The following is an 11,517-nucleotide window of genomic DNA, read 5'->3' on the forward strand; positions in this document are numbered from 1 at the left end:
TGCGCTCTTCACTGCAGATCAATCAGATGCAGAGTGCAGTCAGTGCAGATCTTTTGTATCCTTTTGTTGCAGATGTTTCTATTTGCAGAGAACGGTTCACGTGGTCCGCAGCGCTTGTGCGGCTGCTAGTGCTACCTATGGCCTAGGCTAGTAGGTGGCTACATGATTCGCACGCTTCGCGTGCTCAATGCTTCTGCGCGCGGCTGCTACTGCTACTCGTACGGATCGTGTCTGCTATCTACACGATTCGCACGCTTCGCGCGCTCAGTGCTTCTGCGGCCGCTAGCTACACTGTGCTATACACTGTTCGCACGCTTCGCGTGCTCAGGGCGCCGGGCAGCGCTGCTCCTCAGCGCTTCAGCGTGACACAAAACACACGTCACAGGTGCCTCTTCTTTATAAGGAGCGTGACACACACACAGACACACGTCACAGGTGCCTCTTCTTTATAAGTAAAGATACATGTAATATTATTATGTGATGATATCCAATCACTTGTGATCATTTCAAGCATAGAAAAGTGCCTTGAAGGCAAATCCTAATGGGGTTTTCCCACGACAGGCAAATCCACGTGCACCGGAAAGTTGCTATGGTATTTTACCTGTGAACGAGAAAAGTGCCTGAAAGTGGCTGAAAAGTGAAAGCGAGCTGGGGGCCCACTTTCACGATGATCGTGGCGTGCACGAGTACATTTACACCAAAAAGCGAGAAACAAGACTTGATTTTTTACGCGGCTCTTTAGAGCATGATTATTATTGTATGTGTGTTTTGAAAATTTGAAATACCCATGGCTACTATACGGGTCGGTGAAGCATTCAAAAATGCAAACGTTCCTGTCGTCGAGTGACTGCTGTGTGAATCCACACAGTCACTTTTCTCGTATGTCACTCCCTGTAAAACGTGCAAGTGCCTGTCGTGTGAATACCCCATAAACCATAACTTAAGATAAACTGGCACAAGACAAAGAGATAAATTTTAAACAAAAAAATATGAAACCATATGGGCCAAAAAAATCCATGTAGCTAAAGTAGTAGTAACGTCATGATCAGACAGGCTTGGCTGTGGAATACATCACAAGCTTGCAGAAAAAAAGCAGTTTATCATCCTTTTCTGCAAGAGCCCGCGAGATTTTCTAAATTCTGCGAACATTCTGAAATCCGCAGAATCGCGAAATTCACGGGGACAAATCACCTCGCACTTCACACCTGACCTCCATTTCAGCTGATTGAATGAGACCCAGGGTGGCACTGGTTGGTAACTGCAGAAACAATTAGGCATGAGTGCATAATACTGCACATATCAAGTATGGAACCAGTACATGTATTCCAAAGACACCGGCACCTGTGGCGCACACGTCACAATACCCTGGCTATCCAAACACATGTACCTCGATCATCCGAACCCAGAAGTCACTGAATCTTGTACGTTGTACTGTGCATTTTATGTCCGTAAACATAGTCTTGTGAACGCTTGGATTGCTTTCTCCTATAGTGTCTGGCGTCCTGCATGGTTTTGTCCATGGGTACAATACTCCGCTCAGCAGGAATACGAAGAAGCATTGCAATAGAAGCTGGTAGATAAAAATCAGCAGAGAGCAGTCGCCACTCTAAATGCCCGTGACAATAAGTTCCTCTATACTCCAGTCCTCGTGACTACCATCTGGCAAATAGCGGCGAATTATGAAAGGGATTTTACGAGCCCTGAAGAACAAGAACAACAACAAAACAGCAGTCAAGTAATCAGTTTGCCAGTCTGCTAAAATGATGTCATTGTAAACTAAGAATCAAGCTCACGTGTCGAAGAACATGAGGCTGAGGGAGGGGCATGGATGCTACGTGAATGTTTTCATTGGACGAGAGAAGAGACTGAGTTACTCTTACGTTCTGTCAACTACAGTCATGGCCAAAAAAATCCAACCCACATGTCGAAAGCAGCGCCAAGGCTCATGAGGCCCCTGCGGCCCTCAGATCTGTTTTTGGAGCGTGAATGTGTAACAGAAACGCGGCGCTATTATGCCTAGGAGCATACTGCATACTGAAGTACACATTTAGAAAATGTGAGGTTTGTCAATAAAATCACTTTCGACGTTTGTATAGTTCACTGTGAATTGTTGTTGCATGTCGCACCAAAGCAGTGCGACATTTATACAGTACAGTTGAAGGTCATGGCTACCATCACAGATTTAAATATGATGCAATATCCGATATGGATACGCTTCTCTCAACTCATACGCAGAACTGCAAGCCACCATACAACCGAGTCAGACCCCAGCCTACAAGTCCCATGTCCTCCACTGCGCTATCATACAATCATAAGAAACTACAATAGCACTTACTTCAGCTCTTTCGTGGCAATAGCGAGGGGGTCGGTTTCACCCTCCAGTTCCACCATGATCGGGGCATTCATCCTAAAAGAAATAATCACAATACAGTACATCAAGGACAACCAGCAAAACAATTTTCACGGTTCATGTGAGACTCGGCTGGAGGTCGAGTTTTCCGCATCCGCAGGAACGCCACCACCCTCTAGGATCAAGGCAGGAACGCCACCACCCTCTAGGATCAAGGCAGGACCGCCACCACCCTCTAGGATCAAGGCAGGAACGCCACCACCCTCTAGGATCAAGGCGCAGACGCAGCTCATAAGCGGTGGGAGGTGAGTAGATCAGACCCACCACAAAGTGGTCAAAGAACGGAAATCCCATTCGCTACATACATGCTTCCCTCGTGCCAGGCCACGAGTTCCCAATTAACCGTGGGTCGCAGCACGGCTGGAAAAAATCGTTCCTCTTCCAAGCAGGACTTGAACCTCATACCCTCTGTTTCTCAATCATGGTCTTAGACATTCCACTATGCCTGCCTGCCTGACTACTAGCAAGTATGAAGGGGAAAGCCTGCGGAGAATGCACATGGTCGTGGTATGCAGGGTCCTAGGTAGGGAAAACAAACAGCTCACCCATTTTTTCCATGTTCGACTATTGCCTTGTAACAAATAAAATGCAAAATACAGGTACAGAGGGCACCCATAGTGACTGATTTCTAGCCGCATCTTCGCTGTGTGAACTGAAAAAAACATCAAATCAAAAAGTGAGTTACAGTAGGGTGGTGCCCCCCCCCCCCCCCCTCCTTTGGCTAGACCACTTTCTTCACAGAAACCACTGACTTTCAGCTGCAAAAGAAAGATAACATCATCTAATCAATACTGTAAGACATGTTATTATAACGAGTCGCAAATTTAACGATTGTCTAAAATGCATAGGTTAACGAGAAGATATGTTAACGATCTTGCAGTATTCTGCCATATCCACACACAGCATATATGAAGCAGCACGGCCTCAACGGATCTTATTATAACGAAGAAATGTCATCCGTTAAAACGTTAGATTTGCTTCCTCGTTATATATACATGTCTTACAGTAGTCAGAACAGCAGATGGTTTGAATCCTTCCTTCTTATGATGATATATAAAACACTAAACACAGATATCAATTCCAATAGAAATTCACCTATTATTCGGTATCTGCCACATATCGTATTATCCCCAATAAAAGTACAGTTGTTTTATTTTTTTTCAAAGGTGGCCAGCCCTGTACTAGTAAAGGAGACTGTACTAGCATTGGAGACTGTACTTTTATTGGTTCCGGCAAGATTGATCGCCTCCCATGGGTGTAAGGCCCCTTGCACACTACATAGAAAATCCCATTTTTGTTGCGTTCCTGTAAAAGTTACCATGCAAACGGTCTGCTTTTCGCGGGAAACCTAAAATGTTGCGCAAACGTATTCAGCAAACTCCAGACGGGTATACAAAGGCGCGTTTATGTTTTATTTGCATTTCTGGACTGTAGTTTGCTTTGCACCTGTCCGTCCGTGAGACTTCTTGACTCTTGTCGTCAGCTCTTTTTTCCTTTCGATTTGTTCCTTGTTTTGAGTAGTTGCACGTTGTTTGTTTCCTTCTGTCGCGTTGAAGCTAGTTTAAAAAGATGAAGTTCAGCATGCCGAAAGTTGTGTTCAATGATGAGATGGAGGGGAAGTTGATCGAGCTGTGGGCACACTACCAGCGGGTGAAAAGTGGAACGATGAAGAAGAGGTCACAGAAGGAGAAAGAGATCGCTGAAGACCTCAATCTGGATGCTAGGAGTGTTGGCCTGGACATGGCATTCGATGGGAAGTCGCAGATCCATGTCGAAGTGATAGCATTTCACCAACACTCGACAAACATTTCTGCAGACCAAGCTCGGAGAGAAAAGTTTAATTTTTTTTTAAATTTCCCGCACTATCTCCATGCAGCACCGGTGAGGCGGCAGTTGCCATAGAAAATTTTATGAGTATTTTATTAAAACGAAAATGTCTTTTCAAGTGTACGTGTGCAATGGAACTGATCGGGACTTGCTTGAAAGTGACGCATATGCTAAAAAGCAACGTTTTACTTGTACGTAGTGTGCAAGGGGCCTAAATAACGAAAGATGCCTGTAATAACACTCCAGTCAGGGTACCACGCCATGTAGAAAGGCACAAAGATGATTATTGGGTAAGAAATACGAAGTAAGGTGGATCCAGGTACATATAATATCCCAGTAAAAGTCCATCACATCATTCTGGCATGTACTACAATTAGAGACGTGTCCTTTTATATTTTCGATCCACACTCAACGTGAACTACTGTTGGGGACATACTGGTATTGGAAACGTGTACGTTTATTGGGGAAAATACGGTACACACACATGCGCGCGTGGACAGTACTATTACTTTTTGCAAACAGAATCTGCAATCACTATTCATACAATGCAGCAAGTTTGTAAGACTTACGAAATCTGTAGAGCTCTTGTGCCGAGTACGCGTGCCCGCTCATATTTAGTCATGTAAGGCGTGGTGACACGCTTGCGAGGCTCTCCACTGTCACCGGCGACATCAGCTGAAAGCAATTGCGTATTCATACATGTATTACAAGAAGGCGCTGTCAAACAATACATTTGATTATCATTACACACAGTAGCAATAGTACTAATTTCACTACACACTGTACTTAGTCATCTGTGAACTCGGATGGTAAGCCAATGTAATCACGGAAAAAGGGGAAGGACAAAACGTTACGAGTTTAGGATAACTGTGCACCAAAGTAACCAGACCATAATACAGTCAGACAGTACGACAAGGTACAACACTGACAGGTTAATATTCGGTATCTGACACACACACACACACACAAATTCTGCCATGGGCCAAATCAAGCGAGTTTGTTTAGGTGCTTTGAATATCAAAACAACAATGTTCGGTATTCTACACAAGCATTGCATGCTGAGATTGATAGCCATGACAACACCTTCAGAGTGGTCATCAACAGCTTCTGCCTCTACTGCATCCATGTTCAAAGCACAAACCGTCAACACTTCGAGTAGTGTTTAGCTGCGACTTTGGATGATTAGCACTGCTAAACAACCAAACTCCACTTTGTATGTACTGCTTTGAATATGCCTGATAGCTGCTAGATTTGAAAAGCTTCTTTTTGTTATTGGTGGATAAAGTTGAAGAAAACACATTTTCCAGCCAGGGAAAATCATTTAGCACGTTAGGAGATACGCCCTAGAGCAGTGTAACGTTAGTGTTTAGTATAGGAACCGCCAGCAAATCATAGGCAACATGAGTGAGAAAGTATTTTACCACCTTGAACACTAGCTGCAATGTTGTGCAATGCTGCTCAATGATCTTTGATCGTGTCAGTCAAGATTGCACCCTGCACTAGGTCGCAGGTGGAGTGCTGCACAGTGCTGCACAGTGCCGCACAGTACTCACGAGATTGGATTTCATTGAGCAGCACTGTACTTCCTAATATTCCTGTAAGAGGTGATTTACACAACGGCAATGCATCCCGCCGGGAAGTGAAGCATGTGATCCCGAGAGCTTCCCGTGATACGGGAAAAACGAAAATCAATCCACATAGCAGGATGCATGTAGAGTAGCCGAAGTACAAAAGAGTCCACGGAATGCCACGGTATGCATTTCCCAGCCCCCTCACGGAACTGGGACCATACCACGATAGCTCGCGGGATACGTTCGCGCCAAAATATGAGTACATGGGACTGAACCTCCATGGCAGCATCACGCACGGGATGATTCCTGCCGTCGTGTACATCACGGGATGATACATGCTACAGTTGTCAATGAAGTGTGAGAGGAAGCAAATGGTAATAAACAAACTGAGAGTTCCAACCCAGGATACAGTAGAACCTGCCTTAAAGGATACCTGGGAATGTGGACAGCTTTTAGCAGCCCCCTTGAAGTACAAACTTGCACGCTAGCACCACCATAATGTAGACACGTATATACTGTACTTGGGGAAAACAGAAAAGAGAATCGCCATTCTCAGGTTGCACAGTACTAGTATTTCCCCAAAGACATGAACATCATGAGACTCTTCAGGAACGCCCATGATCAAGAGCTGATCACTTCATCAAAAATTCAAAATTATGAATTTTGATTAGCACACGTTTTCATGAGATAAAATTGACACGAATGCAGACTGGCAGTATAACTACAGTAGCCCGGTCTTCAGCAGTGTTTTTGGACTTACCAGACTGCAAGATCTCTACATTCGCCTCTGCCTGATCCTGGTGAGCACGACGAAGTCCATAATCACTGCGTCAGTAATTCTTGAAAAAATATTCTCAGCAACCAAGATAATTATACTTACCGCAACGTCCTCAAAGTCATGATCTTCGTCATCATCTTCGGGAAAGTCATCCCCAAAGCTATTCAGCAAAAAGATTGTGGAAGTAAGTTACTAATCTCGTCCAATTCAGTTTGCAAATCAGCAAACTTACTCAATGTTGTCGTCCTCATCTGCCATTTTCGAAACTAAAATTCTGTTTGCAATGATCTATCTCTCAGCACGCACAAAAATAAAATAATAAGTCCTTTTTCGCAAAAATGATGTGCTAGCTAGCTAGCTGTGCGCGCGGCCGCGCGCGCCACTCGCGATGTCGTCAGATCATCGTGGTCATGCGCGCGAGGCGTCGTTTTCTTCTTCCTAAGTAGATCTACTGAGTACTGTACTCGTAGACTGTGCATAACTAACATACCTCGCTTATCCGGTCTATAATCCTCTTTTATCCGGATCAATCGCGATGATTTGGAAGAAAATAGCTGATAGCATACATGTACGTACAGTCAGTAGATAGTTGGTTTTTGGCTGTTGACTTGTTGTTCACTGGTTCAGGCCCTGTGAGGATATTGTCCAGCGAGCACCGTCATCATCATGATCATGACATGAGTGATACCAAAAGTCATAAACTTGTATGTACTCTTGGTGATACCAAGAGTACATAACTACACAGTATGTGTGTAGTTATGTACTCTTGGTGATACTGATAGATATAGTAATAGTATTGATCAACGACACCGGCAAATCGTGTGTTCGCCCTGTCTGAAGTTTAGTACGATATTACTTCCAAATGAAAGGTCATGTTATCTAAAGTAAGTTTCGCATATGACCCATTCAGTTGCAGCGTTACTGTAGAGTAAACTGTATAGTGACATTATACATACACAACAGTCTTGCCGGAGGCAATAAGCACGGAAGATTCAGCAAAAGTACAGGATCAGCAAAGAGGGCAATGCGCTGTGCTGAAGCGAGTGAAGTACATGTGTTAGTTATGTACAGTGAAAGATAAGGACGAGAATGGTATTGCATAATTTATAGGCGGCGAAGAGTTGTTTTCTTCTGAGCTGTACAGTTTAGATTCACATCAGCTTCAACAATGTCAGTACAGCTTGAACAGACACAACAGTAGAAGCTGTCACAATGAACAGTTACACTGGAGGAGCATAGATTATGAACTCTATAATTGTTTTCTAAATGTGTACTATACTACAAGTAAAATAATTGTGAAAATATAATACAGGACTCCAGCACTATACTCATCTCGGTTCAAAGTGTAATCATCACATTCTTTTGTCCAAATTGTTGCATTTGAGTGATGGTGAGGGAAGGAAAGGTTGCTGAGTAAAGATTCCAAGGTAAAGAAGAGTAGAAAGAGCATAAAGTATGTCAGCAGCATGCGTTGTTTGAACAACATAAGAGTAATGCTGATAGATCGATCCATCGAGACACTATTCACAGCAAACAAGCATAGAAGGCAGCAGTTGCACATGAGACACAAACAAGTGACATGCATGCTGCCAGCATATCGAACAAATAAGCAGGAAGACTTACATACTGCATGCAGCAGCGGCTGTACACAATCTACACATCAATCAGCTGCGGGGGGCAACAGTTTAGGAGCAGGTTTTATGTGCATGAGCATTTGCCATGTGCAAAATGTCAGATGACTGCAAGAACACGCCGATGACAACACACACATGGAAAATCTGATGGCTGTGGCACCAGATGTCAAACTTCCCTGGCCAAAATCGCTCCGGGATGCGAAAAGCGTACAGCGTCAGGCCAAGCACATACACAAACCCTATTACAAGCATGGGTCCGGTGGCTGCGGAGTTGAATCCACTACTTTCAACCAGGCCACCATACACCACCATGGCATGAATCATTGGTACAATGCCATAGGTACCGAGACCAAGGAACACCACGGACCTGACTGGACGATAGGCTGACGAGGAAAACTTCTTGATTAGCGACACGGCAATGCAGAGGACACCAAAGAGGACCATGATGCTGGTGTAAACTATACGTAATGTACGCTTACAGTAAAATGCATAGTAGATCCAGGCTATGATGGATGACATGATCAGCATCGCAACTCCGCAATAATCAAAGTTTATGCAGATTCGAAACACTTTGGGCGAGTGGCATTGGAGACAATGAAAGACCCAGGAAAAGAGCAGACAAAAGAATGCCCCCAGCAGAAACACAGCAAACATACCGTGGTCGTACCATGTCAGATGATGTAGAGGCAGTGCATATGCGTACGCCACGAAGCAACAGAATCCCAGCCAACCAATGAGATGTGTCCAGATGTTACCCGTTTCTGTGTGAAGTGAAAATATACTTCTGAAGCATAGTTTGAACGAGTTCAGTTGTGGACGATATCTGGTCAGAATATAGTTATTGTCCTGAAGCCACGCAGGCAGCCTGTGGTAGTCCAGGAGTCCCAGCTTGCGCTTTCCTGCTGACATAATAAATCTTTCATCATACTCAGCACAGTCTCCATCCACACCCAGGCATTGTTTGACCTCCTCCAAGGACATCACGTCCTCAATCTCCTCCTCCGTGATATGTTGTGTCGCCATTACTTAGTTTCCAGCGTTGATCACCAAAAGAAAGAAGAGCCAATGTGTATCTCCGGTGCAAATACCTCCACTATATGAACATCCAGAAAATAGATACTTCCTACCACCGCAAAAGAATGGAGAGGAAAGCTATGCGTAGACCCTTTACCACTACATCAAAAGAAAATAGAATACTACTATGGATGGGGAAATCGTCTTGATCACACCACCATTTGCCTCGAATCGGCCAATCTAACTACGATTAACCATACTGAATGTACTGTAGACAGGAAAAACTCTTCGTCCTCTCGTAATCTTCTTCAAGCAGATTGAAGACTGTGCTGCACCATTATCGTGTCCATAGCTGATCAGACTAGCTAGGAAGAAACATTGCGTCTTGCTAGAGAGGGTTATAGACCAACACAGAGATGGTTTTTCTCTACCATAGTCAACTGGACGGCAGTAAAACCACGACCACACATGCACTGGCGGCGGAAATCGAAGCGTCCCGATCCAGCTTGCCGAAGGAGCTCCGGAGGCAGCAGCACTTCCGCCCCAGAAAACTACGAATACAGTTGAACATCGATTATCCGCACATTGACTATCCGACCATTCGATTATCCGTAACAGTTTTTTTGGGCGCACGTGCCGTAGAGTACGCACTGTGCATGTAGTGATCATGAGCCATTCAAAATGCGAAAATTTTGAAAAGTAGCACTCTATGTATTATTTACAATGTACATGTACATGTATTTACAGTGTGTTTTCTTATCCGGAACATTTGCCTTATCTGAACACCGCCTGACAGTTGTCTGCCCAGAGGTGGTCGGATAATCGATGTTCAACTGTACAGTAAAACCTGGTGTAAGCGAACTCTGGGTTTAGCGACCACCTGCTCCGATCTTTCCATGCACCGACAGTTCTACATGTACGCAGACACTGTGGGACAGTGTCTGCGTACATGTAAAAAAAAAGACCACCTGGCTTTAACGACCGCTTTTGCTTGCACCGTACCGTGGGCGTGGGGTGGTCGCGGTTAAACCAGGTTTTACTGTACTGCAACAGTACAATACATAGTGGCAAGAGTACATGAAAAGTTTCATGTACTCTTGATAGTGGTAAAGTACAGTAATAGTTTGCGCGTACAAGAGGCTTTATCACACAGTAGTATAGTACCGTCGGCAATCTAAATGTGCAAGTCATCACCTCTGGTCGCTTCCTGGGTAGCTACATTGGTGATCCAGAGGGAGTCTCTTCCTCCGTCCGTAGCAGAGTGACTCGGAGATTTAATTGGGTCGATGGTGTCAACTGTCTCAAGTTGCCAAGGCAGCAAAGGCGTACCTGCAGTCAGCACACTCCGTGTTTACGAGATCCCTCTCGTGCGAGTGGACCTACCTCCAGCGTGTGTTGGAAGGCAACGAGACCGAGTAGACCCCCTGCGGGACACTATCCGGGCCGGCACGTATTCGCCCCCAGCTTGCTCGGTCGTGAGGTGCTTGACATTGAGCAAGATCTGTTGGCCCTTCCAGCAAAAGTGGGGGGGGGGGGGTCTCGGCCTGGCCAATCCCGTCACGTCAGCTCCTGATGCTCAGCCTCACGCCTCATCGAAGCGCGCCCGGCACTGACATTCTGCAGGTCGCCATTTGCACCGGTGTACCGGTCGACATGGCTCACCACATCAGCCAGTGCCGTCAAGTCACCGGTGAGGTCAGCCGCGCTCGAGACCTGCAGATGACGGAACGAAGTAGAGTCCTCCATGGTGCGCTTCCGTGTCACCAACAGTGGACCCTCAACCGCATTGTTAATGGCAACGCTTCCGGCTGGTTGACCGTGCTTCCTCTCAAGCAGGAAGGTTATGACATGTTGGCGCTCCAGCTCCGCGATCAGTTGGCTATTCGCTATGGCCATATGCAGGAGCCGAATGCTCTCCCGTCGCATTGCGATGGCTGTGGAGCTGCTTTCTCCCCACAGCATGGTCTGGATTGCATGAAGGGTGGGCTCATCAAGCGCGGGCACAACGATGTCCGCGACTTCGATGCTCGGCTGACAAACGTTGCCTGGGGAGGTGTGGCTGTCAAGCCGGTGATGGCACCTGTGCAGGATGGCAACAACCGTCCCACACTGCAGGCGGATTGGCTGGTCCAGGGAGTTTGGGAAGGAGACAGGATGGCATACTTTGATAACCGCATCGTGGATGCCGACGCACCCAGCTACGTCCGCTCAAACCTCTCTTGGAACGCCGTACCCAACAGTGCTGCCTCTTCCAAGAAGAGAAAGTAAGGGTGCGTTCTTAAA

General features: G+C 45.7%; 2 protein-coding genes across 2 annotated transcripts; both read right to left on the reverse strand.

The window, feature by feature from the left end:
- Positions 1–718: 718 nt before the first annotated feature.
- On the reverse strand, positions 719–6,897 carry LOC135809000 (DNA-directed RNA polymerases I, II, and III subunit RPABC2-like). The gene is made up of 6 exons (XM_065322255.1): positions 6,819–6,897; positions 6,689–6,746; positions 6,569–6,605; positions 4,807–4,912; positions 2,336–2,407; positions 719–1,700 (listed from the first exon to the last, which is right to left on the reverse strand). Exons 1-6 carry the CDS (start codon positions 6,842–6,844, stop codon positions 1,607–1,609), a joined length of 393 nt encoding a protein of 130 aa, XP_065178327.1. The 5' UTR covers positions 6,845–6,897; the 3' UTR covers positions 719–1,606.
- Positions 6,898–7,515: 618 nt separating this feature from the next.
- LOC135810764 (adiponectin receptor protein-like) lies at positions 7,516–9,757 on the reverse strand. The gene has a single exon (XM_065324223.1). It carries the CDS (start codon positions 9,241–9,243, stop codon positions 8,272–8,274), a length of 972 nt encoding a protein of 323 aa, XP_065180295.1. The 5' UTR covers positions 9,244–9,757; the 3' UTR covers positions 7,516–8,271.
- Between the last annotated feature and the right edge of the window lie 1,760 nt (positions 9,758–11,517).

Source organism: Sycon ciliatum, chromosome 2 (assembly GCF_964019385.1).
Source record: "Sycon ciliatum chromosome 2, ocSycCili1.1, whole genome shotgun sequence".
NCBI lineage: Eukaryota > Metazoa > Porifera > Calcarea > Leucosolenida > Sycettidae > Sycon > Sycon ciliatum.

Coding starts and splice junctions, on each gene's coding strand:
- LOC135809000 (XM_065322255.1), bottom strand. CDS start 6,844: ATGGCAGATGAGGACGACAACATTGA. Junction 6,747..6,818: donor GATGAGGACGACAACATTGA/GTAAGTTTGCTG, acceptor TTTGCTGAATAG/CTTTGGGGATGACTTTCCCG. Junction 1,701..2,335: donor ATTGCCACGAAAGAGCTGAA/GTAAGTGCTATT, acceptor CTTGTTCTTCAG/GGCTCGTAAAATCCCTTTCA.
- LOC135810764 (XM_065324223.1), bottom strand. CDS start 9,243: ATGGCGACACAACATATCACGGAGGAGGAGATTGAGGACGTGATGTCC.